Here is a 27,819-nt window from a genome sequence, read left to right on the forward strand (position 1 = left end):
GGTCGCTTCTCTGTTCAGAGAGTTGTTGCTACTCTCCTCTTCGATCTCCTGTTGAGTGCGTAGGTGTTCAGAATGGTTTGATCCCTATTCAGCTGAATTCCTGAGACCAGACGAAATCTAGGTCTCCTACTCCTCCGCCATCTTGCTCCACCCCCCGACTTGTTTTACCTTTAAAAGCACTATATTCTCTCCCAAATCTGAGTCTTTGCAACCTATGAAATCATTCTTCCAACTTCTTGTGGTTCACTTACTGAAGACTCTTCCCCAAGAAATTTAATTAAGTTCCTCCTACTCAGATATACCCTTTATAATCAAACATCTATCTTCTGAAAAGAGTGTAAACTCTGAAAACAGACTATGACTGTCACAACCCATCCATCCCTAGCATCTACCGCAGGGCCTGGCAGGTGATGGGTGCCCAACAAATGCTCTTTAAGAAGAAAGGAAGGAAGGAGGGAGGAAGGGAGGAAGGGGGAAAATGTACCTGATCCCACCCTCTTATCAAGCTCCTAAAGTATCCTATATATCTCTCATAGCACATTCTAAGTGTTTATCAGTATGTCTCCACATCTGTCTTTATGCACAATAAGTGCAAGGATAATGACTTCTCAATTTTGTATTCCTGGTAATTAGCACAATACCTAATCTGTTGTAGGCTTTCAAGGAAATATTTGTTGAATGAATATACATTTTGATAAATTAGAAACACTGATTATTATCCCAACTATTTCGTTCACAAATGAAGTGATAATTAAAAATCATTATCATGGAATTCTAATCTCTTGATATCTTAAACTTACACTTTACAACATAGATAATCTCAAAATGTACAAGAATATAAATACAACACTAACCATGACCTCAAACTAGAATAATGGTTTTTACCCTGAAGTATACTACTGGCATCAGCTGACAAACTTTGTCAAACATATTATCAGAATCTACTCCTCCAAAATCTCACTGTGCTTTCAAAAAGCTCCTCAAATGACTTAGTATAGTTCATAATCATAGAAGATAAACAATCCATACCCAAGTTGATAATAAAGATAAGGATGGATAAAGGACCAATTAATCAAAGAATACAGAGGCAATGAAATTAAAAATAGAACTGATCATTCATGTTTAAAAAACATAAAAGCCTCTATAGCAACAGATAAGATCTGAAGAGTAACTATATTTTAGCACCTAGATAAGGAGTAATTTACAAAACAATTTTCTTTCTCCTGAAGGCTGATTTCTGTAAAGTAATGGCAACTGTCTGAATTTAATTCTCTCCCCATCTTCCAAAAACCCATACAGATCAACAAAGAGAGCACATAAAAACACCCATCACCTATGCCCCTTAACAAGGAGAGATTACTAAAACCCTCGATTTACATGTAAGTGGCCAAAGAAAGATCACAGATCAGCAGAATTAGATCCTGAGCCAAACCAGAGTGACAGCATGGAACAAAAAGGGAGTGCCTCAGCGTCCTAGTGGTATTGGAATATAAATGTCATCAAACATTGACCTGTATGGAAGGAGAGTGATCTACCTTTCCTGGATCGTACAAAAAATCCGATGGATCAGAGTGCTGGAGACAGGAGAATCAAAAGAAGGGTGTGAAAAGTGTAAAGAACCAGAGAAGGTTCTTAGGAAGGAACCACTTCTGCAGGAGAGAGAGGCCCCTTGGGAGGAAGTCTGTCCATGATGGAGGGAAAGAAAGAAGGAGCTGAAGAAAAAGAACCATACAGACACAAGAAAGAAGCAAAGAAGCAGAGGATGACAGGTCAAAAAGGCAGAAGTTATTAAAGAAACTGAACTTCAGTGGGGCGGGAGAAGAAGGCCTGCCTAAACCAAGAAATAAAGTAAGTTACCCAAGCCATCCATCCCATACAGCCACTGGCTACTGCTTGTTCAAAAACATCTAACATCAATAATCATGGACAACAGCAACATAAAGAATCCAACATGCATAAAAACAGAAAATCAAAATCAAAGCCTGTCAATAGTAGGAATTACTTTTCTTCTATTTCATGGCTTTGAAAAAAAACAGTAATATGGGCCTCGAAATAGAAGAAAACAGTAATATGGGCCTCCTTTGGGCTCCCCTGTGTCCAGCACTTTCATTCATTAGGTTTTTTTGTGCAACCCACTTAAGGTAAACCACTTTCCTGCAGGTCAATGTTTGATGATGTTTATGTTCCACCAGCGGGACAGTAAGTATTCAAGTATAACTTCTAAATAATCTCAGGAAGTTCATAAAGAACACTACCAATAAAGACAGAAAATAGAAAGATATTAAACAAGAGCTGACCAAATAAGAGCTTAGCAAAGTTGCGAGATGCCAAATTGATACATAAAAGTCAGCTGCATTTCTGCAAATTAGCAAAAATCACCTAGGAAAAGAAAATAATTTTACAGAGATATCATTTTTAATCACAAAACAATATATAATTCCTAAAAGTAAATCTAAGAAAATACACATAAGCTCTTTGTGGAGAAAATAATTCAGCTTTTTTGAAAAACAATAATGAAATAAATGTGAAACCATGTTTTTGGACAGTCTCAATATTGTAAAAATGACAATTCTCCTTAACTTGATCTAGTGACTAAATTTATCCAAACCAAAATCTCAATAGGGCTTTTGTAAAACTTCATAAGCTCATTATAAAATGTATATAAATAAATAGACAAGAATAGCCAAGACATGTCTGAAGAAAAAAAATCAAGGTGGAGCTGACTTACAAAGATATAATAAAACTAACAGTAATGAAGATAAGTCAAAGGAACCAACTAGAAAGTACTAGAAACTCAAAAAACATGAGAACATGATTCATGAAAAATCTAGCACTGCGAATTACTGAGAAAATAAAGATGTGTTCAATCAGTGGGGAAAAAAATGAGATCTGATTCCTTCTCGTACCACATATAATAAATTCCTAATGGATTAAATACTTATAATTAAAAGCAGAACCATAAAACCTTTCAGAAGACAACTTAAAAGAATGACTTGAGGTGCCAGGGTGGCTCAGTCGGTTAAGAGTCCAACTCTGATTTCACCTCAGGTCATGGTCGCAGGCTTGTGAGATTGAACCCCTCATGGGGCTACATGCTGGACGTGAAGCCTCCTTAAGATTCTCTCTCTCCCTCTGCCCCTCTCCACCCCACACCCTTCCACTCGCTTGCACGTGTGTGCACTCTCTCACACTCTCTCTCTCTAAAAAAAAAAAAAAAAAACAAGAAAGAATGACTTTATGGCCTCAAAGTAAAAAAGATTTTTTAAACAAGAAACATAAAAACAAAAGCATAAACAAAAAGGAAATTAATAAATTTAACTAGGAACTTCTCTCCAAAAAAGATATCATAAATAAAATGAAAAAGTAAACCATAAACTGGGAGATGTTTGCACAAATGATCGGTCTCCAAAATGTGTAAAGAAGGTCTTTAAAATTTAATAAAAGAAAGAACAAGTTTTTTTAAATGGGAAAAAACATGAAACACATTCTACTGATGAAGAAATTTGAATGGCTAATACACATATGAATATATGGGCAATCTTTTCAAAAATATGAAAATGTAAAGTAATTCCATGGGGCGCCTGGGTGGCTCAGTTGTTAAGCGTCTGCCTTCGGCTCAGGTCATGATCCCAGAGTCCTGGGATCGAGTCCCACATCGGGCTCCCTGCTCAGTGGGAAGCCTGCTTGTCCCTCTCCCACTCCCCCTGCTTGTTTTCCTGCTCTCTCTGTCAAATAAATAAATAAAATCTTAAAAAAAAAATAATTACACAGTGAGATGGCATTTTATAGCCACCAGATTGGTATACATTAAAAATCTGAAAATAAAAGTGTTCCAGATGGTGCACCACTGGTGAGTGTATGAATTAGTACATTCACTTTGGGAAACATTTATTAGGTAGAGATAATAATAAAACCCACCTAAATATCATACCAGAGAAAGAGGCACATTCTTTAGTAACACTGTACTATATATACACAGCTTTTTGAAAAACAGAGGCAGCAAATTTCCAGCAGGCAGCAAAGTACACTCAATAAATATTTATTGTCTGAAGGTATATATATGAAAAGTAAGTAACCATTCTCTATTTTTGGAATGGAGAAAACCAGCCAAGAAAGTAAGTTCTTCAAAAATACACCCAAATCTGCAAATATATAAAACCCTAATTCATGAAGCAGAATTAAAGAGAAGGGGAAAAATAAAGGAAGGGGGAAACGGAATTCTCAAAGATGCTCAAGCTCTAATTAAGCTTAAAATTTTAAACCAAAAGCCAAGAAAACCATCTGTGACTTATTTTGACACAGCTCTACATTTATAAGCAGAGTACAAAATATTGGTTTAGCTAATTACAATGTAGCCTTTCAACTATGCAGAAGTGACTCCTGTTTCATCCTCCGCATCTTTAAAAGCCATTAAATACAAAAGTTAAAGACTCATTCTGTTATCATAAATTTTCTTTCTCAAGTTGACCAAAAAAAAAGGGGGGGGGAAGAAAGAAAGAAAAAGTCTATTATAATATTTAAAAGCAACAATGGACACTGTAAACAAGTATAAATCTTTCTGTTGTTGTTCATTTACAATACATTGAGTTTGTCTCGTAACCACTTTGAATATGTAATGAGAATTATCCATAGTAAAGCATGTTCTTGCGTCTATTTGGGAGAAATAAGCAATCTATTTTCTGATTTTATAACAGCAGCCAGATGTGCTTTGAAGTTAAATGTTCCCACTTTGTAATCCACCAGTAAATGGACTTGAAGCAATCTGTAAACAGTCTTAACATTTACTTTTTTCATGCTCTTTTGGAAAATTTCTTGTTCTCTCATAATACCTCAAGAAAGAAGACCACAATAAAGAATGTCCAAAATGGAAGATAAAAGGGATTTATGTGAAACATTAAAGTCTAACAAAATATTATAGAGAAAACAAAGCCAAAAAAATTAAGTTCCAATAGCAGGAATGAATCACATGACCAAACACTTCTTGTTTAAAGAGCAAACAGAATCACAGTAATAAAATATGTAATGGTTTAAACTAGACACAAATACAGATATCTGAATGCTAGTTTCTAATGAAGACTGGCTTTTGACATTTTATTTTGGTTAGTGTTTTAGCCAATTTATTTGGGTACAAAGCGTTCTGTCAGATTATCCCTTTGGATTATTCAGGATTTTGGTCAAACTGATCAAATACCCTTATAGACTAATGTTGACCAATTAGAGATGTTCTATGATTCCAGAAAAATAGAAAAACATTTTATCTGATATTTTAGCTGCCTTAAAGGAAAGGACATTTTCAAGCAATATATTACTAGCACCACAACTAAAATAAATGTTTTTAAGTCATGGCATCAGTTAGAACTGCCAAAACTCTCTCAATAGCATAAAATAAATTCAGTCCTCAATGTCAAATCAATTATGCTCCAAAATAATGTTTCTTAAGTCAACATTTTAGAACTTGAAAAAGTTTTTCCTCAGAAATAATACTACAAATGGAGGCCCATTTGTTGGTTTACTCACATTTCAACAAATATTTAGTAAGCACAAATTAAATACAGATATATAAAGGCATAGTCCCTTGGCACAAGAAAAAGCAAATAAGCCAAACGAACAGAATGGAAACAGACATGTACTACCACCTGATTTATGAGACAAATAACACTACAGTGTAACAGGAATAGTCTTCTCAATAAATGAGAGTGTCACCCAGATATATGTATAAGGGACAAAAATAAATCTCAACACCCCACCTTATAATATATACCCAAATCACCTCCAGATGGTATGTAATCTAAATAGAAAAAGTGGGGTGCCTGGGTGGCTCGGTCAGTTAAGCATCTGCCTTAGGTTCAGGTCATGATCTCAGAGTCCTAGGATCGAGCCTCGTATTGGGCTCCCTGAGGACAGGGAGCCTGCTTTTCCCTCTCCTCCCTGCTCGTGCTCTCTCTCACGATCTCTCTCTCTCTCTCTCTCTCTCTCAAATAAATAAAATCTTTAAAAAATAAACAAAATAAAATAAATAAATAAATAAGTGAAATAAAACAACAGGGCTGCTAGGAGACAAGACAGAAGAACATCTTCAGGACCTTTAAGATAGTCAAAGATCTTAAACAGGACATATAACAACACTAATCACACAGTGAAAAAATCAGAAAATGAACTGCACTAAAATGTACATTTTCTGTTCATCAAAGACACCAGTAAGAGATTGAAGGAAAGCAACAAAATAGGAGAAAATATTTATAATACTCCAAAAGGACTCTTACCCAGAATAAATACAAAACTCTTACATATCAATATGAAAAAGGCAAACAACCCAACAGAAAAACTGACCAAGGCACAAGTAGGCACTTCACTCTGAGAGAGGCCATCTAAACTGTCAATAACATCTGAAAAGTCACCTAACTGTATTAGTCACCAGGAAAATACATATGAAAACCACATAATGCAATGTCACTAACCATCTCAAGAATGACTAAATTTTTTTAAGTAAAAAAAAATTAACTGACAATATCAAGGACTGAAGAGAAAGTAGAGAAACGGGAGCTGGCCCTTGGCTGATGAGGATGAAAACTAGCATAGTCACCTCAGAAAACCATCAGGTAGTATCTGTATCAATCAGCTTTCTGCTACACAACAAATTACCCCAAACTTTCACAGCTTCAAACTACAACCATTTTATTTAGCTTGCAATTCTGTGGTGCAGCAAGTTGGGCAGCTCTTCTGCTGGAACTGCTCATCTCAACTTACTCTTTTGTCTTCCTCTTCCTCCTTTGTTTACTAGACCAGCATCACAGCTCCCCCAGTGCCTGATTAGGACAGTTCCCAACACGCCGCAGTGGGGAAGGCCCCAGGGAGTAGGCCAGCCAGGCTTCCTACGGGAAAGTAAAGGCACATTCCTACCTGCTAACAGCTCACGGGCATCCCCTAGCCCTTGACAGGAAGGTTCACCCCTCCCAGATGGCCCCTGACCTCCAGGTGGGTCTGCCTGACTCTAGGGTGCTGTCCACCCTCTGGAGCTACCTGCGGGACCTGGAGGACACTCACTCCTGCTGACCTTGCCCAGCTCCCACTGCCTGTCTTGAGAACTATTCCTGCACAAATCCCACACTACTCCCAGATCCTGCTCTGGGGCTAAGGGGCAAAGAGTTCTCACTGTTCCTTTGCTCTTGGTAGGGGTGAGACTTTGCAGTCAGCATGTGGACCCACGGTGGGAGTGGGCAGGTGACTAGGATGGAAAGCCCAGGAAAGTCCTCCTCCCAGCCCCCAACCAGGGCCTCAGAAAAATAAAAAAGAAAAAAGAGAAAAATGTACATAAGGATAGTTAAGCATGAAATATATATCAATTATATTGGCAGAGTAAGAAAGCTTCCCCAAAACTAAAGGTTAAAAAGCTTAAAGAGTAAGAAAAAAATATAGGAGAAAATTTTATTGCTAGGTTTAATAAGTAAATCTCTACTCGAATTATGTATTCCCAAAAGAAAAATACTAACACACTCCTGGAGAAAGAGAGAATATATTTGAGGGAAAAATGTATTTTTAACAAAAACTAGAAAATTCAAATTCTAGAACATGTAATGCATCTGAATGAAGGTATGTGAAAGTCATGCCAGCAATATAAAAAATGTACCCTTGGTGTAGAGCACTAAAATTAACTACTATTAACTGATCATTCACAGGAAGAAAGAAAAAAAAATCCATTACACAAAACTAAAATCAAAGCAAGCTAAAATCTAAACTTTTTAATACACTGGATTCTTAAATTATTCTACTGTGATCAAAAGATATAGTTCAGCCTGATTAATGTATAGATGTTATAAATATATAAAAATGCAAGACTTTCATACTTTACACTGTTAGTGCACTCTTTGAACAATAAAACTATGAAACAAAACCCAGGCAGACCTAGTTTTAAGGCATTACCTCAAAATATTTTAGATGTTTTATTTTAATTTTATTATACAAATGAAAAATTTAATCCTCTGAACAGTTAAATAATCAGGCAATGTACTGTGTGTGCTAAGAAATGTACATCAGAAGTTTCAAATGGCTAAGGGCAAAGGCAAGTTTAAAAGGATAGCCCAGAATTTCACTTTTCACTTTGATATTGCTTTCTGGCAAATATCAAAAACATTGTCTTTCTGGGGGATTTCCTATGCACTTCTCCCACACTAGTAACTTAGGCCTTCCCTCCAGGGGCAGCTTCCCCTCCGCCTTCAAACATAACAATGTGTTTCTTTTGACTTACTATTCCCCTCCTGTTACTAATTCTCTCTCTTCTCTTTCACTAACATGCTCCCAAAATGGCTAGGAGATTCATATTGCTTTAAATTCTTATCCATTCCCTACCTTCTAATCATGTCCCTTGCAGGAGTCAGCTGTCCTTACTCTGTCCCCTGAAGACTGGCCATCCAGCCTCTGGGTGCAGCCACCACCTCGAACAGCGTGACTACGAAATAGGATTCCAGCCCTCGAGTCTCATGAAGCTCCAAACCTTGACCTCCCCAGTTCGTCCAACCATCTCTTCAGTCTAAAAGGAAACCTGTAACCCTTCAAATGGATTCCAGTCTAAAAGGAAACTTGTAACCCTTCAAATGGATTCCCCCATCTGACAGTTAACGGACAGAGAGCCAATGTTCCCATTTCCTAGAAGCAAGCCTTTAGGTGCCCTTCCGGTCAGCTCACCTATCAGTCACTAGCATCCTTGACCCTCTTTGAAATGTCTTTTCTTTCAACACTTTCCATCTTCACAGAAATCACACTATTGTGGAGTTCACCACAAACACCAAAAAGATGATTGGCTCCCTTTCTCCAATTTCTATTCACATATAGTATAACCTTCAAAATGCCACCAAGTCAATTTTCCTAAAGCACCGCTTTCATTAAAGACCATTAGTAGGAAGGGTTTTAGGTTTTTCAAAATAACAATCCCTAATGTCAGTGAAGAAGTAAGAAATAGACAATCCTACATACTGCTGGTTGGAGAATAAACTGGTATATACCTTCTGGGGGCAATGTACCAGGAAGGGATATAACCTGAGAAAACAACGAAATATGTATACAAAGATTCTGTAGGGAATTTTAGTGCAGTATTACTTATATTAGCCACAAACTGGGAGCAACCGAAATGTCCAAAAATAGCAGAATGCTTAATAAGTTATGGAATACCTATCCAAAAGAAAAATTAGTACTATTGTTAATATGCTTATAGAACTATTATAAAATTATAGCAAATTTAAAACAGTACATAATAGCATTTATGTTTTGTTTAAATTTTAGTTTTATAAATACACACAGGAAAAAAAAGGAGGGGAGAATATATATAGCAAAAGGTTAAACCATCTCTGTGTTAAGATTTTCAAACATACTTTATTCCTGATTTTGTATATTTTTCAAATTTTCAAATTACAAATTATTTTTTTAATAACAAAATGCGATAAAAATTGTTCTAACCCCCTTTACATTTCCTCAAAGCATTTAAACAGCATCATGTAAAGTGGACTGTGGAAGGAAAAAATAAACGTCCAGGGCTCACTATTGCCTAAAATGTAAAAGCTAAACCACTCAATTTAGCATTCAAAGCTCCAATACAATCCAGCCTGATTAACGTTGCCCCCTAATCCACTATGTAAGTCCCAAAGATCCAGCCGTGACAACTGACTTACACAACCCACATTTCTTCATGCCTCTCTCTTCCTAGTGCTCCACCTCCATGCCTATACGGATACATCCAGGTCGCTCTCGGTCTTTATCTGAAAACTGCTGCCCATGATGGCAGCTCACCCAGGAAATCTCCCAGTTTTTTTAACCAAAATGACCTTGCTTCTCCAAGTCCTGCTTCCCCTGCCCTCCACTTTAGTATTCTACTTTCTAACTCATTTTAATATTTTACCATGTACTATCTTCAATTATTATTTAACTATGTATGTGTGTATCTCCTATTTCACCAATAAGAAAGTCAGCTTGTTGAGGGCAGGGACTGTTTTTGCTTCTTTGGAATGTTCTTTCCCTTTCCCGTACTCAAAGTCCCCCTCCCACAGTACTACTGCAGTACTACTACAGTACTACTACAGTACTACTACAGTACTACTGCAGTACTAAATGGCTGACATCCAATAACATTCACTAAGGAGAACTAGTTCAGATGTTTTCCAAATACAATACAATTCTCCTATGTGGACATACATACATAAAGTACTTTTGTTTTTACCCCAAGATTCCAACTATTAAGGCGAGCTTCGATGTCACTGTCATCCAAAGAAACAGCAGATTTTTTGGAATGAGCTTCCTGAAAGACAAAAGACAAAAGAGAAGAAGGAAGGAAGAAATAAAAGAAAAGGAAGAAGGGAGAGAGGGAGAGTGAGAGGGAAAAATAAAGAAAACAGAAAAGACAGAAAAGAGGACAAAATATATGTCATTCAGAGTAATGAGAGTTTTGTGTGCTTTTCTGGTAGTGCTTTATTGCTCTCAAAGGAAAGGTTTACGTTACAGCTGAGCTACAGCTCTCAATTCTAAGTAATGACTGTTTATTATAGCTGCTTAGGGCTATGAGGTGCCTTCACAATATATTCACACAGTAACTAGATTTCAAAAAAAAAAACCACACATCAAAAGAATATCTTAAAAATTAATCCAGATTCTTCTCTTTAAGTTCTTTTATAAAAAGTTTTAATTGTGGTATACCACAGTAGCTTTAATGGGGGGCTGGGGAAACACTTGAAAAGATGAATTATTTATAATCCTTAAAATTAGTTAACAGGGAAGTTTGTGTTGATGTCCAAGAAGCTCTTTGTTCTTAAATTAATTCTCATTCATACACTGAATAGAAAGAGAAATAAGCTTTGGATTCACATCATGAGAATACAATTATGGTGAAATTTTACTTTTTCAAAAAATTAAAATTGCATGCTTTTTTTCCCCTCCCATATAATTTATTATATTACACATTTATCAAAGCAGATTAAAACTTTAACTGAGCACAGACTAAATAAAATCTGTGCCCAGAAATGGACAATGATCTAAAAGCTCTAAAAACTTAGAAAGGTAAATCTGTGTAAAATAATAATGCATATATTACAGTACAGCCAAAAAAATGTATTTTGAAATTAAATTTGTTGGCACACCATTTGCACACTTTTAGAAAACCTCACTACTAATAAATAAATCTACTTACCTATGATCATCTAAATTATCTGAAGTGATGAAAAATATACTAAAATGTTCTCCATATCTTATCTCCAAATTTCTATTGAACAAAATGTTGAATTTATTATACATACTATATTTAAATTCATTATTGTCTCTATTGTCGGTCCCCTGTTTCTTGTATGTCTTAAGAAAATGCACCTGCCTTGTTTATTTTGAGTAAATGAAATGGTTGATAATAACCCCACAAATATTTGAAATATGCTGCCCTTAAAATATTTTCCAAAGTTCCAAACTATCACTGGAGAAAATGCAGTGAGTTATGTTTAGAGCAATATGTGCTGAACAGTCATGCATCACACATGATCTCCTTGTAACTAAAAGTCATGTAACCCAAGACGAGCCAGAGTTACACAAGAAAGGCCAAGTAAGCAGGCAAAATTCTTCTCTTTAGAAAGCTAACTGGAATGCTCACTAGCACCTTGGTCAAACCAAAACTATGTTAAGCATTAGATGCAAGAGAGGCATTCACATTTCAGGACATAAACAGCTCATCTTCAGCAAAAATGCAGTATCCCCTACTTCACTACAAGTTAATCCAAGTTTCTTAAATTTATGACCACTGGGTGTCTAATCATATATATATATGTACTGAGTAAAAGGGAAACAGAAAAAAACAGCTACAAAATGAGGCTTTCCAAAGTTATTCTTCAATGCACAAGAGAAACAATACATTGCTTCATATGATGCCTCAGAATCATTGAGAAAGCAGAAGGAACACTATGGAATATACCAAACATACCATTCTCTTTGATATCAGGATGTTCACCAAAACCTTTAGGTTGTTTCCACTGTTTTTAAGTTAATTGTTGGAACTTTGACAAACATGAAACTAAAAATTTGTGGAGTTATTTTAAAATAACAAACAAACGAAAGTAGAATCTGATCTTACACAACTCTTTGGGGTGATATTTTGTCCATCTTCTCTGGAGGTTGGACTCATAGAATGTGATCTCATTTGGAGCTTCGCAGTGTATTGTTCCCTACTAACAGACCAAAATAGTAACAATCAGAATGGGGTAAATTCAGAGGACACAGGGCATTCAAATCTAGGATTACTAATTTTTTTCTTTTGGAAATGAGACGATTGTTTATATTTAAAAATAATGCTGCCACAGCAAAGAAAAAAGAAATGTGTATAATGACCATTTGTATTTCTCATATTTTATTTCATTTAGATTTAACTATACATAAAATGTCACCTAAATGCCACATACTTGCTTATAAACAAATGCTATTTTTAAGTGGAACTGTAATAAACTACATGTATTTAAATCTTTTCTCCTTCCTCCCTCTTTTCTACGTGGAGAACAAAATGAAGCCTATATTCTCAGAGAGGATAATTGCTTTAAAAGGTTAGTAAGTTTTATTGGATTCCTGTTGTACATCAAGAGGAAGACTTAAAATATATAAAATTTAAAAATCCTCATGTACTGAAAATTTGGATTAATTTGAAACCATGTCAGAAACTACAGATAAATCAGTCTTAAATTTAAGATATACCATGTTAATTCAGGTAAAATGTTATAAGTACAGTATAAGTAGGAAAATAGTTTAAGCTTCCAAATGAATTTGAATAAAAAGGCTTTTCTCCAATATAAAATATAATATAAAAATATCATTCTCAACATTCTACTTTAGCCTGGAGTCTCTCATACATTTTTACTCAAGCTACTTCAATGAAAGTTTCATTATTATGAATATCTATGCTCTGAACAGCTCTTTCAAGATACATAAAATGGAAATTAACCATTAAAGAATGAGTTAAAGTCACTAACTGTTAACCACAAGTCCTATCAGGATTCCCTTCACAAATACTGATCCATACTAAATATTCCCAAAGACAGAATAGTAGTTGAAAAAGACAAGATGACAATGAATTTGTTTTTTTTAGTAACACCAAAAGAATAACATTCCTTAGACTAGTTACTAAGTAATGTAAAATGTCTGAAAAAGCTATTTTAAAGAAGCTGTTAATTTTTTACATCTGTACTCAATATCCCAGATATCCAAATACTTAAAATCAAATGAGAAAAATAAATAAAGTAATATTTTGAGAATAATTTCATTAGCCCATGTGCTTGAGCTGATACAAACATTTAAAACTAAGGATGTGGGAAGAGGCAACCTGATACACCGTACTAAGCAGTGGCCTGTCCTTCTTTAAGAATAGATTAAACAATCATAAAAAGAGCTCACTTAAAAATTGAAAAACGCTTAAATATTAAAAGAAATTCTCATAGAAAATATTAATAAAAAAGAGGACTGAAACATTTATCTGTTTATTACACAGGGTGCATACATAAAACAACATATCCTTTAATTCACTTGTAGCTGTCCTCTGTACCAATCTACCTCTTTCCCTTCACAATAAATTTTCAAAATAAGTTATTAGATCCATGTCCTAACCTGCCATACACTTTTCAATCAACTGCAATCTGACTTCCACTCATCCTGAAAGTGCTGTAATAAGTCATCAACGATCTCCTAGTTGCTCAAGCAAATGAGCCACTATCTGGCCTTACCCTAGTTGATCTCACTAAAACATCGGGAACAGTGTTTTGCACATGCCACATTCACTGGCTCCATAGAACCATTATTTCCCAATTCTCATTCAATCCTTCAGAAATCTCCTTCACCATAACCTTCAGTAGCTTTTATTTCCCTGCCCACCCCAACCATGCTATAATCTCAGGGTTCTGCGTCTAACCTTGTTTATTTCCATTTTACATGCATTCCCTCTGGACAATCCAAAGTGCTAATAAAACTATTCATTTTTCAAATAACAAGGAGTTTTGGTTACCAAATATACATTTCCAACCCAAATTGCTCTCTCAGCCTCCAACCTCACTACAAATACAAAATGAAAAGCCCTACTTACTTACAATTCAACGTGTCCAAAACTAAATTCATTATATTGTCCCTAAAACATGCTCCAATTCAGGCTAAATAAAGCAGAGGCATTGCTGAAGCCAGTTTCTTGTGCAGGCAGTCGAGACAACCAATGAAGGAGGCCTTATCACTGCTAAAATCTGGCTGACACAAGAGACACAGGATGTTAGGCACAGAAGTTTAGTTTCTTGCCACTGGGACTGTCTCCAGCTGGAAACACCATTAACTGGAACTCAAAGTAGACAGACAATTCAAACTCACAGTCATGGGGCTGACGGTCAGGGTGACAGTGAGAGAGAGGATAGGAGACAAAGCTCAACCCTATAAACCTCTTTAGGAAGAGTAACAGAATATCTACCACACAGAATAACAAGGCGTGGTCCCCTGGTTCAGGGGACATGATTACAGGAGCTCGTGGTTATGGTACTTGCGCCAATGAGAAGAGAGAGTCTGTGTCTTGATCAATTTCAGAGTGCTGAAACTAACACAGAAACATTAGTAAGCAGGTTAGTAAGTTTCCTGACATGCAAATGCCTCTTTCCCCCTCAGAAGGAATAAAACTAGGAAATATAAATTTTTCCCTTTTACTTTTTCCTAATGCTAAAATATTTCAACAAGAATCCAGAACCATTCTCTCAGCATCATTCTTGATTACAAATACTAGAGAAACAAAGACTCGTCCCCATAAAGATAGAGAGATAAGACATAAGACATGTAAGATTTAGAAGCCTAAAGGAAGACCAATCAAATGTCCTCCTGCAAAAGAAACTTAGCATATATATATAAGGGAAACTTCTAAATAACAACTTTAATTTGTGTTTCCAATGTCATTCAAGTGGATATTTCAGATATAAAATGGAAATGAACCTGTGATCATAAAAATGTGCTTACAAATGAAAAACATGATTACCACATTTTAAAATCATAATGGAAGAAGAGAATAGCAGATTAAATATAGTATAAAATCAAATCAGTGAATTAGAAAACTAATTCAAGAAATATTCAGATAACAAAGGAAAAAATAAGGGGATGATTATAATAAATGAAAACGCAAGAGATAAGGTAGAAAGATTCATAATCTCTAACATTGAAATAATATGAATTCCGAAAGAAGTAAATAAAACAGAAACGGGGGAAATAATAATTAAGAAATAGTAGTGACAGTGCCAGTCAAGATTGCATCAGAGAAGAGCTTAAAAGAGTAACTTATGATGCCACTTTTAGCTAGAACAAAAATGCAATGCCATGAAAAGGATGGAAACTGAAGGTCTGTCATGCTCTGGTTCCAGAAACTAGAGACAGCAGGAAGTGTGACTCTGGAGAAGTAATAGGGAATCAAAGTTCCCCAAAGTAGAGGAACAAAGTCAAACTCACCAAAAATCCAGAGGCAGGGATGGATATCCTCGCTCTTGAGAGGAAGCTGAAAATCAGTGCGGTGATCACTTCTGAAAGCTATGGCTTATAAAAAAACTGTATGCTTAGGAAAGGCAAAGGACACAGACATAGCCTCAAAAACCAAGGAATCAGACTAGCTTCATGTGAAAGGGACAGAATTCAAAATGAAGAGACATTTGATTCTCCAAATTCCTACAAACAGGAGGCAGGCTGGGAAACTACTCAGCTTAAAGCAAAATCATTCCTTACAATTTAAAAAAAAAAAAAAAAGATAATTCCGAGGGAAAAGCCAAGAGCCCAAAGGGCAGAAGAGCAAAGAGCTGGGAAGGAGCACTAAACCCTTATCAAGAAACAGGCAACAAATGCCTGGCTAGATTTCAGAACTGCTATAGAACTGTCATCACTATGTGTCTCTTGCTCTCACTGGTTTGTGAATGGGAGTTCTCCAGGCCCTCTACCACGTGCGGGCTGTATGACTGGGGGTGGGGGCTATAACTTGTTCCTTTAGTTCATAGGTGTTTACACTGGAAGCCACACCAAGGAAGCCTCAACTACATCTGGATATGATTTTTATTAAGTTTTTTTAAGATTTTATTTATTTGTCAGAGAGAGAGAGAGAGAGAGAGCACAAACAGGAGGAGCAGCAAGCAGAGGGAGAAGCAGGCTCCCCACTGAGCAAGAGCCCAATGCAGGTCTCGATCCCAGAACCCTGGGATCATGAGCTGAGCCAAAGGCAGATGCTTAACCAACTGAGCCACCCAGGCGTCCCTGATTTTTATTGTTTATTGAGGTATAATTTATGTACAAATAAATGGTATCCATTTAAAATGCAGAGTTTGATGAGTTTGACAAATACCTGTATAACCACCACAATAAAGACACAGATTCTTTCCACCCGAAAGTTCCCTTGAGCTCCTTTGTTATCAATCTCCTGCAAACCCAGACAACCTCCATTTAGTAGAATCTCGTATATATGGAATCAAACAGTATGTACATTTTTATGTCTGGCTTATCTCACTGAGGAAAATGTTTTTGAGATTCAGCCATATTGTTACATGTATCAAAAGTCTTGGGGCACCTGGGTGGCTCAGTCAGCTAAGCATCCAACTCTTGGTTTCAGCTCAGGTCATGACCTCATGGGTTGTGAAATGGAGCCCCTCATGGGGGGGCTCCATTTCTGCACTCAGCAGAAATCTTCCTGAAAGATACTCTCCCTTTGCCCCTCCTTCCACTCGTTCATGTGCTCTGTCACTGTCTCCCTCAAATAAATAAATCTTTTTTTAAAAGTCCACTTTTTTATTGATTAGTAGTATTCCCTTATATGAATGAACCATAATTTGCATATTTATTCATGTGCTGATGTCCATGTAGACTGTCTCCACATTTTGGATACAATGAAAAAAAGCTGCTATGAGCATTCAAATTCAAGTATTTATGTGGACATACGTTTTCATTTCTCTTGACTAAATGCCTGGGAATAGAATTATGGGGTCATATGGTAAGTTACCCTAAACTTTTTAAGAAACTGACAAACTGTTTTCCAAAGTGGTTGTGCCATTTCACATTCCATCAACATTGTATGAGCCTTCCCATTTCATCGCATCATCACCATAGTGGCTTTTGCAGTCTTTATCATTTTACCCACTCAGACATGTGTGGGGTGGTATCCCATGGTGCCTGATCATATTCATTTCTCTGATCAGGAATGATGCTGACCATCTTTTCACGTATGTATATGACTCACTGACAGATTTTCTTTTGTGAGGTGTCTGTAAAATCTTTTGCATATTGGGTTGTCTACCTTTTTTGAGTTACAAAGAGTTCTTCACATATTCTAGACACAAGTCCTTTGTCAGATATTTGTATTTAGAGTATTTTCTCCCATTCTGTGCCTTGCTAGGTGATTTTCCAAATGGTGTCTTTCAAAGAAAAAGGTTTCAACTTTGATAGTCCGGTTTATAACTTATTTCTTCATTGTGGTTTTTTTTTTTAATATCCTATTTTAGAAATCTTTGCCTACTCCTAGGTCATAAAGGTCTGTTTACTTTTAAAAAGTTCTCTAGTGTTGGGGCGCCTAGGTGGCTCAGTCGGTAAAGTGTCTGCCGTCAGCTCAGGTCACGATCCCAGGGTCCTGGGATCAAGTCCCACATCGGGCTCCCTGCTCAGTGGGGAGTCTGCTTCTCCCTCCGCCTCTCCCCCTGGCTTGTTCTGTCACTCTCTCTCTCAAATAAATAAATCTTTAAAAAAAAATTTCTCTAGTGTTTAGCATTTTCATTTGAGTCTATAATCCATTTCATTTTTTCCCATATGGATATCCAGTTGTTCCCCCATAATTTGATTTAATTCCTTTCTTCGTTTAATTTCATTGCCATCTTTGTGGAAAATCAGTTTACCATATATGTGCAGACATATTTCTAGAATTTCTGTTCTAATCTATGGCTTTATCTATCTTCTCATTAACACTGATATCTCTATTACTGTAGCTTTAATTCTAAAAATCAGGAATGTTAAGTCCTCTTTCTTTTCTTTCTTTATATATAATTGCTTTGATTTTTCATGGATAACGTAAATCGAGCAGAGGAAGTTCCCCTCTATTCCTAATCTGCTGAGAGTTTTTATCATGGATGGTTGTTGCATCTTGTTAAATGCTTTTTCTGCATCTATTGAGATGGTGACATGATTTTTCTTTCTTATTTATGTGACGAAATAGATTTTCAAATGCCAAAAACCCTCATGTTCCTGGGACAAGCTCCATACATACATGTTATCCTTCTGATCCTTTTTCTGGATACAATTTGTTAATTAAGAATGTTTACGTCCATGAGGGAATACTGGTATGCCATTTTATGTTCTTGTAATGTCTTTGTCTTCTTCTGGAAACAACATAATACTGAATTAAAATCAGTTGGGAAGCATTCCCTCTTCCTCTATTTCCTGGAAAAATTTCATGCAGGATGATGTTTCTTCCATAAAAGCCTGATAAAATTCACCAAGGAAGCCATCTGGGTTTGGAGATTTCTTTGTGGAAAGGTGGTTAATTACAAATTAAGTTTCCTTGGTAGATAATAGGGCTACTCAAATTTCCCATTTCTTCTTGAGTCATTATTTGTTCTGTGTCTTTCAGGGAACGTGTCCACTTCCTCAAAGTTTTCAGTGACATAAAGTTGTTTATATTATTCTCTTATTATATTCTTAATGTGTGCAGGATCCATATGAAGCCTCCTTTTCATTCTTGATACTGCTAATTTGTGTTTTCTTTTTTATTTTTAATTATGGCAAAATACACATAACATAAAATTTACTGTCTTAACCATTTTTAAGTGTACAGTTCGGTGGCATTAAGTACATCCACAGGGGCACCTGCGTGGCTCAGTTGGTTAGGCGTTGGACTCTTAGTTTTGGCTCAGGGCATCTCAGCGTCCTGGGATCGAGCCCTGTACCCATCTCCATGCTGAGCACAGAGTCTGCTTGTTCCTCTCCCTCTGCTCCTCCCCCAACTCGTGCTTTCACACTCTAATAAATAAAATCTTTAAAAAAAATAGTACATGCATATTGCTGTACACCCATCACCACCATCCATCTCTAGAACGTTTTCATCTTTCCAAACTAAAACTCTGTACCCATTAAACAATAACTCCCCATTCCTCTCTGCCTAAACCCTTTGGCAAACACCATTCTACTTTCTGCCTTTATGAATCTGACTACTTTAGGTACCTCACAGAAGTGGAAACATACAGTATCTGTCTTTTTGTGAGTGGCTTATTTCCCCTACAAGTTTCATCCATGCTGTAACACGTGTCAGAATTTCCTTCCTTTTTAAGGCTTACTCATCTTCCATTGTATGTATACACCACATTTTCTTTCCATTCATCGACTGATGAATATTTGGAATTCTTCCACCTTTTGGCTAGTGCAAATAATGATACCATGAGCATGGGTGTACAAATAACTGTTCAATTCCCCATTTTCAATTCTTTTGGGTTTGTGAGATCATAAGGTAACTATTTTTAATTTATTTGTGGAACTGCCATATTATTTTTCACAGTAGCCTATCCCATTTTACATTTCCACCAATAGTGCACAAGGGTCTCAATTTCTCCGCATCCTTGCCAATACTTAATTTCTGGGTTTTTTTTTTTTTAATAGTAGCCATCCTAATAGGTGTGAGGTGGTATCTCCGTATGTTTTTGATTTGCATTTCCAGAACGATTATTGATGTTGAACATCTTTTCATGTGTTTATTGGCCAATTGCATATCTTCTTTGGAGAAATATCTATTCAAGTTTTTTTGCCCATTTTTTGACCAGGTAGTTTTTTGTTGTTGTCATTGAATTGTAGAAGTTTGTTTTGTTTTTTAAGAGAGTGCACACGTGCATGAACCAAGGGACAGAGGGGCAGGGGGAAAGGGAGAGAATCTTAGCAGACTCCAAGCTGAGCTTGGAGCCCAACTCAGGGCGCAGTACCACAACCCCAAGATCATGACACAAGCCAAAATCAAGAGTCGGATGCCTAAATGACTGAGCCACCCAAGTATTCCAAGGTGTAGAATTTTTTTACATATTCTGAAAATTAACCATGTTTCAATTTGCAAATATTTTCTCCCATTGCATGGGATGTCTTTTCATTCTGTTGATTGCATCCTTTGATACACAAAAGTTTCTAATTTTGATATAACTCAAATTCATCTATTTTTTTGCTTTTGGTGTCATATCCAATAAATCATTGCCAAATCCACTGTCATGAAGCTTCTCCCCTATATTTTCAACTAAAAGTTTTATAGTTGTAGCTCTTATGTTTAGGTCTTTGATCCATTTTGAGTTAGTTTTTGTATATAGTGTAAGGTAAAAGTCCACCTTCATTCTTTGTATGTGTTTTGCATCTTTTCCCAGCACAATTTGTTGAAAAAGCTGTCCTTTTCCTATTGAGTGGCCTTGGCACCCCTGACAAAAATAATTTGGTCATATATGCAAGGGTTTATTTCTGGGGTGTCTATTCCAGTATATTATTCTACATATATCTGTCTTTATGTTAATATTATTGTTTTGATTACTTGGGCTTTGCAATAAATTTTGAAATCAGGCAGTGTGAGAATTCCAGTTTTGTTCTTCTTTTCCAAGACTGTTTTGACTATTCATTGTCACCTGAGATTCCATATGAATTTTAGGATGGATTTTTGTATTTCTGGGGGGAAAAAAAACAAAACACATGTCACTGGAATCATGATAGTATTGCATTGGATCCATATATCACTTTGTGTAGTATTGGCATCTTAACATATTAAGTCTTCCACGAGCACAGGATGTCTTTCCATTTACTAGTGACTAATTTCTTTCTGCAACATTTTGTAGCTTTACACCTCATTAATTTATTCCTAAGTATTTTATTCTTTTTGAGGCTATTGTAAATGGAATTGTTTTCTTAATTCTTTTTCAGATTGTTTACTGTTAGTGTATAAAAAAAAGCAACTGATTTTTTTGTGTTGGTTTTGTATCCCGCTGCTTTGTTGAATTTATTAGTTCTAACAGTTTTTTATGGAATACATAGGGTTTTACACGTATAAGATCATGTCACCATGAACAGAGATGATTTTACTTCTTCCTTTCCAATTTGGATGCCTTTTTCTTGCCTAATTGCTAAAGCTAGAGCTTCTAGTACTGTGTTGAATAGAAGTGACAAGAGTGGGCATCACTGTCCTGTTCCTGACTTTAGAGGAAAGTCTTTGTCTTTCAACATTAAGTATGAATTTGGCTATCTGCTTTTCATATTTTGGGATAATTTTCTTCTATTCCTAGTTTATTATTTTTATCATGAAAGGGTATTAAATTTTGTCAAATGCTTTTTCTGCATCAATTGAGATGATCATGTGGTTTTTTCTGTCATTCTGTTTATGCAATGTATTATATTCATTGAGTTTCATATGTAGAATTATCCTTGCATTCCAGGAATATCCCACTTGGTCATGGTATATAATCCTTTTAATGTGCTGCCAGATTCTGTTTGCTAGTTGTTCTTTCTTTCCTTCTTTCTAAGATTTTTACATCAATATTCATCAGGGCAATTGGTCTGTAGTTTTCCAGTAGTGTCTTTGTCTGGCTTCAGTATCAGGGTAATGTTGACCTCATGCCATGAATTGAAAGTGTTTCCTCCTCTTCAATTTTTGGAAGAGTTTGAGGAGGATTGGTGTTAAATATTCTTTAGATCCTCGGTGGGATTCACCCATACAGCCATCTGGTCCTAGGCTTTTTTTGTTGTGAGACTGTTGAATATTCCTTCAATCACCTTACCAGTTAAGGTCTTTTCAGATTTTCTATTTCTTCATGATTCAGTCTTTGTATATTGTGTGTTTCTAGTAATTTGCTCATTTCATCTGGTTTATCCCATTTGTTGGCATATACCTGTTCATCATACTCACCTATAATCCTTTTCAGTTCCATAAAATCAGTTGTAATATCCCCTCTTTCTAATTTCAGTTGAGTCTTCTTTCTTTTCTAGTTGATTCAGCTAAAGGTGGTTTGTCAATTTTGTTGATTTTTTTGAAGAAAACAATTCTTGGTTTTATTTTTTCCCTAATGTTTTTTTTCATTCTCCATTTTGTTTATCTCTGCTCTAATTTTTATTATTTCCTTTCATCTGCTAAATCTGGAGTTTGTTCTTCTTTTTCCAGTTCCTTAAGATGAAAATTTAGATTGTCAATGTGAGATCTTTCTTCTTTTTAATGTAAGCTTTTACAGCTATAAATATCCCTCTTAGCACTGCTCTCACAGCATCTCACAAGTTTTGGTTCATTGTGTTTTCATTTGCATTAATCTCAAGATATTTTCTAATGTCCCTTTTAATTTCTTCTCTACTCATAGCTTGCTCAGACTGAGTTATTTAATCCCATACATTTATGAATTTTCCAGTTTTACTTCTGCTACTGACTTCTAGTTTCCCTGTATTTTGATCAGAAAAAAATACTGGGTGATTTCAATTTTTCAAAATTTATTAAGACTTTTTGTGGCCTACCATATGGTTTACCCTAGAGAATATTACATGTGCTCTTGAGAAAAATGTGTATTCTGCTATTATTAGGTGATTTGCTCTGTATATATCTGTTTGGTCAACCTGGTCTATAGTGTTGTTCAAGTTTTCTATTTCTTAATTGATCTTCTGTCTGATTGTTCCATCCATTATTGAATGTGGGAATGTGGAGATACTGAGGTTTCCTACCATTATTATAGAGCTATTTTTCCCTTCAGTTCTGTCAATGTTTGCCTCATATATTTAGCACTTCTGATGTTTGGTGCATCTATGTTTATAACTGTTAAATCTTCTTGGTGAATGGACCCTTTTATCATAATATAATGTCCTTCTTTGTCTCATAACAGTTTTTTATTTAAAGTCCATTTTGTATGATATGTAGCCACCTCTGCTCTCCTTTGGTTACTATTTACATGGAATATCTTTTTTCATCTTTTCACTTTTAATGTGTGTGTGTCCTTAGATCTAAAGTGAGTCTCCTGTAAACAGCATATAGTTGCATACTGGCATTTTTTATCCATTCTTCTAAGCCATGACTTTTCATTGTGGAGTTTAATACATTTACACATAAAGTGCAATTAATCAGTGATAGACAAAGACTTACTTTTGCCATTTTGTTATCTTCTGTATTCTTATAGCTTATCTCTCATTTCCTTCCTTACTGCCTGCCCTTTTTATTTAGTTGATTTTTTTTGTAGTGACATGTCTTGATTCCCTTCTCATAGCCTTTTGTGTATATTTTCTTTGTGGTTACCATGAAGATCACACACACACACACACACACACACACACACACACACACACACAAAAACCCTAAAGTTACAATATATTTTAAACTTCAATTGCATACAAAACCTCTACTCCTTTACAGCTCCACATCTCTCCCCACAGCTTTTTGTTACTTATACCATGAACTCATTAACACGTATTTATAATTATTTTATGCATATTTCTTTATACTCCTATAAAAAACAAAAAATGGAATTATAAGCCAAAATTAAAATTATACAGGTTTTTATATTTGTCCCTGTATTTCTTTTTATTTGATCAGTCTGACCAAGATTTATCTATTTTATTTAGCTTTTCAAAAAAAATCAATGTGGGGCCCCTGGGTGGCTCAGTCAGTTAAGCATCTGCCTTTGGCTCAGGTCATGATCCCAGGGTCCTGGGATGGAGTCCCGCATCAGGCTCCTTGCTCAGTGGGAATCCCTCCCTCTGCCTGACGCTCCCCCTTCTTGCACACTCTCTCTCTGACAAACAAAATCTTAAAAAAGAAAAATCAATGCTTGGTTCATTGATGTTTCTCTATTGTTTTCTGTTGCATTGATTTCCACTCATCTATTTTTTTCCTTCATTCTACTTACACTGAGTCCACTCACCTCTTATTTTTCCAGCTTCCAAAGGGGGGAGCTGTGATTACTGATTTTAGATATCTCTTCTTTTCTTTTTAGAGATTTTATTTTAGAAAGACAGAGGGAGAGAAGGTGCACAAGCTGGGGGATAGGGCAGAGGGAGAGAGAGAGAATCTCAAGCAAACTCCGTGCTGAGCATGGAGCCTGACACTGGGCTCAATCGTAGGACCCTGAAACCATGACCTGAGCTGAAATCAAGAGTCGGACACTTAAATGACTGAGCCACCCAGGCACCCCGATATCTCTTTACTGCTATATGCATTAGAAACTCTAAATTTCCCTCTAAGCACTGCCTTAGCTGTACCTCATAAATTTTGTATTTTCCTTATCTTTTGTTTGAAAATATTTTCTAAATTCCCTTGTGATTTCTTTCTTAAACAATGGATTTCTTAGAAGTGATTTTTTGGGGGGCACCTGGCTGACTCAGTCAGTGGGGCACGCAACTCTTGATCTCAGGGTTGTGAGTTTGAGCCCCACATTGGGTGTGGAGATCATTTAAAAATTAAATCTTTTTTTAAAAAAGGTGTTGTTTTTTTAATTTATAAACATTTGAGGGCTTTTCTGGATGTACAACATTAGTGTTCATTTCTCATTAAATTCAAATGAGGACAGAATATATACTCCATGTCTTTCAGCTTCTGAGATCAATTGAGATTTCTTTTATGACCCAGAGATGAACTATCTGGATGAACATTCCATATGCACTTAAAGGATGTGTAATCTGCACTTATCGGGTGGGGTATTTTATAGATGTCAATGAGGCTGAGGTAGGTCAGTCAGGGCATTTTTCAAGTCCTCTATCCTTATTGATTTTTCTGCTCCATCAGTTCCTAAGAAAGGGTGTTAAAATCTGCAACGTTTGTGGATTTGTCTATTTCTCCCTTTAGCTATTATGTTTTGCCTTGTGTTTTTGAAGCTTTACTATTTGCTACATACACATTTATAATTGTTATGTCATGCTTATGAACTGACTCTTATATCATTACAAAATTATGTTTGTCTCTAATAATTCTCCTTAGTTTAGTATATCTTATCTGATATTTAATATAGCTATTCCAACTTTCTTATGCTTGTTTTCATTTTACATCTCTTTACATTCTACATCTCTTTCAATTTACTTATCTTTGTATTTTAAAGTATGTCTCTTATAGATAACATACAATTGGTTCTTGCTTTTTTAATCCAATATAACAACCACTGCCTTTGGATTGGGCTGTTGAGTCCATTTACATTTAATGTAATTATTGATATGGTTCTATTAAGTCTGCCATGTTGCTATTTGTTTTGTATTTATCCCATCTCTTTGTTCCTCTGTTCTTCTTTCCCTACCTTCTTTTGTGTTGACTACTTTACTGTATTCCATTTTAATCCCTTTAGTTATATTTCTTCCTGGTTATAGGTCTTTCTATTATATTTTTAGTACTTGTTCAAGGTATGTGCTATGCAACATCTAACACAGCTCCCAATGATCCCCATCTCCTGGTATTCATACCCTTGTATATAAGCCCTTTTCCTTGGGTGTACAGTGAACCTAATGATTTAGATTCTAATAACCTGAATCTAACACAAGTAATAGGCTATCACTTCCAAGATTAGTTTACAAAAAGACCCTGGTTTCCATCCTGCTTATTCTCTCTAATGCAAACAAACTGCCATGTTGCATGCTGTCCATTGGAGAAGCCTAAACAACAAGAAACTGAGGGAAGCCTGTGAAGGAAAGCCATAAGACTGAGGCCCTCAGACAAACACCCACAAACACTTTGCAGCTTTATAAGAGAACCTGAGCCACAAATCCCAGCTACGTCATGTACACAAGATAATAAATGTTTATTGTTTTTAAGCTGCTAAGACTTGGAGTAATTTGTTATGCAGCAATAGATAATAACTAGTACAGATTTTGGTACTTGGAAGTGAGGTACTGCCTAAAAATGTGGAAATGTAATTTGAACCAGATAGTGGTTGGGAGTCTGGAAGGACTTTAAATAGTATGCTAGAGAAAGACAAAATTGACTTGAAGAAGCTGTAGGTAGAAATCTGGAATTTGAGGACATTGCCAGTGAGAGCTCAAGACGAAGTGAGAGACATGTTATTAAAAACCAGGGGAAGAGCCATCCTCTTTATACAGTGGCAGAAAGCCACACTTCAGTAACATATAGAATAGAAAATGTTGTTAATAAATTGGATAAGTGATATAATGAATGGGATTCCCAAGCAAAGTATTTCTTGTTGCCTACAGTAAAATGCAAGAGGAGAGTAATAAATTAAAAGAAAAAAGAACCAAGGCTTCATGGTTTTAAAAATTCTCAGTCTCCAGCTGGCAAAAGATGCTAAAGTAAGAAATGGCATCCAAGTGAAGTTTGGGCACTGCCTAGAGATAAAGCCAAGAGTATAAATGAAAAAGCTTTTTTTAAGATCAAAAAGATTAAAGGTGGTACATCAGCGTACTATACATTAACACAGAGACCTTTAAATAGATTAAGCCTATGCCATACAGATTCTCTCAATCAAACAGAGTCTCTAGAAAGGTTATGGTCATTGTCCCTCAATCTTCTCAGAAGCAACCAATGTGGAAAGGGAATCTCAATGAGATTAATATATGTGGCTTTTGTCTAATGGAATGAACATGAATGAGATGTACAGGAGGTCTACAAAGTTTTTGAGAAAATTATATCAGAGAGAGAGAGACTTCTCTCCTGGACTGAAAAGATAGAGTACAAAATGAAAAGGGGCCACTGGACCCCCAAAATTCTGGAAGGAAGCAGCTCGAGAAAACTACTCAGCTGCAAATACATGCTATCTTTCATGAAAAAGGAAGAACTCAGATGATGGAATCAAAAACCTAGTGGGAGAGCCAAGAGACATGGAATATCATTCCCAGGTCTTAAGCCTTAATTAAGGAATTTTTAATATTTGTCCAACTGGATTTCAGAATTGCTATGGACCAGTGACTACTTTTTGTCTCTTATTATTCTCCTTTTTAGAAATGACTATAGTGATTATTGTAGTTGGGTGTGTGGGGAGCAGGTAACTATTAAAACAGAGATTTCTTCAAAGAAGATATACGAATGGCCATTAAGCACATGAAAAGATGCTCAGCATAATTAGTTATTAGGGGAATACAAATTAAAACCATAATGCAATACCACTACATGCCCATTAAAATGACCAAAATCAAAAACACTGATAATACCAAGAGTTGAGGATGTGAAAAAACTGAAACACTCACACATTGCTAGTGGGGATGTAAAACGGTACTGCCACATTGGAACATAGCTTGATATTTCCCTTAAAAAGTTAACTATACACTTATCATACAACCCACTGCTAGATATCTACCCAAAAGAAATGAAAAACACGTGTTCAAACAAAAATTTGCAATATGAACATCCACAGCAGCATTATTCATAATAAACTATAGATACATGCAACATGAACTTCAATAACACACTAAGGGCACCTGGGTGGCTCAGTAGGTTAAGCGGCTGCCTTCGACTCAGGTCATGATCCCAGGGTCCTGGGATCAAGCCCCATATCGGGCTCCTGCTCGGTGGGAAGTCTGCATCTCCCTCTCCCTCTGCTGCTCCCCCTGCTTGTACTCTCTTACTTGCACTCTCTGTCTCTCAAATGAAATCTTTAAAAAATAATAATAACACACTAAGTGAAAGAACCAGATGCATAAGACTACATAGTTTATGATTCCACTCATATGAAATTTCTAAAAAAGGCAAAACTATTGGGACAAAAAGCAGATCACTGCTTGCCTGGGCCTTGGGCTGTAATTCCTATTAATTCTTCCCAAACTGATCTACAAACTCAATACATTCCCAATCAGAATCTCGATGGAGGGGTGTGCATGTGTGCGTGTGTGTGTGTGTGTGTGTGTAAACTGGCAAGCTAT

At 36.0% G+C, this 27,819-nt stretch overlaps 1 protein-coding gene across 9 annotated transcripts in view; it reads right to left on the reverse strand.

Annotated features, from left to right (window-relative positions):
• CEP112 (centrosomal protein 112) overlaps positions 1-27,819 on the reverse strand; it is a 456,418-nt gene that overhangs the window by 405,149 nt on the left and 23,450 nt on the right. For 7 of the 9 annotated variants that reach the window (XM_025889895.2, XM_073883235.1, XM_025889894.2 and 4 more), the window contains exons 5-6: positions 12,095-12,188; positions 10,208-10,285 (exon numbers count right to left, since the gene is read on the reverse strand). In XM_025889895.2, coding sequence (XP_025745680.1) covers positions 10,208-10,285; positions 12,095-12,188 — 172 coding nt within the window. Of the gene's footprint in view, positions 1-6,747; positions 6,774-10,207; positions 10,286-11,944; positions 12,012-12,094; positions 12,189-27,819 lie in introns of those variants that run through there. The other 2 variants (XM_025889896.2, XM_073883236.1) reach the window with 2 other exon arrangements.

Source organism: Callorhinus ursinus, unplaced genomic scaffold, assembly GCF_003265705.2.
Source record: "Callorhinus ursinus isolate GAN/ISIS: 27379988/994484 unplaced genomic scaffold, GSC_fseal_2.0 scaffold50, whole genome shotgun sequence".
NCBI lineage: Eukaryota > Metazoa > Chordata > Mammalia > Carnivora > Otariidae > Callorhinus > Callorhinus ursinus.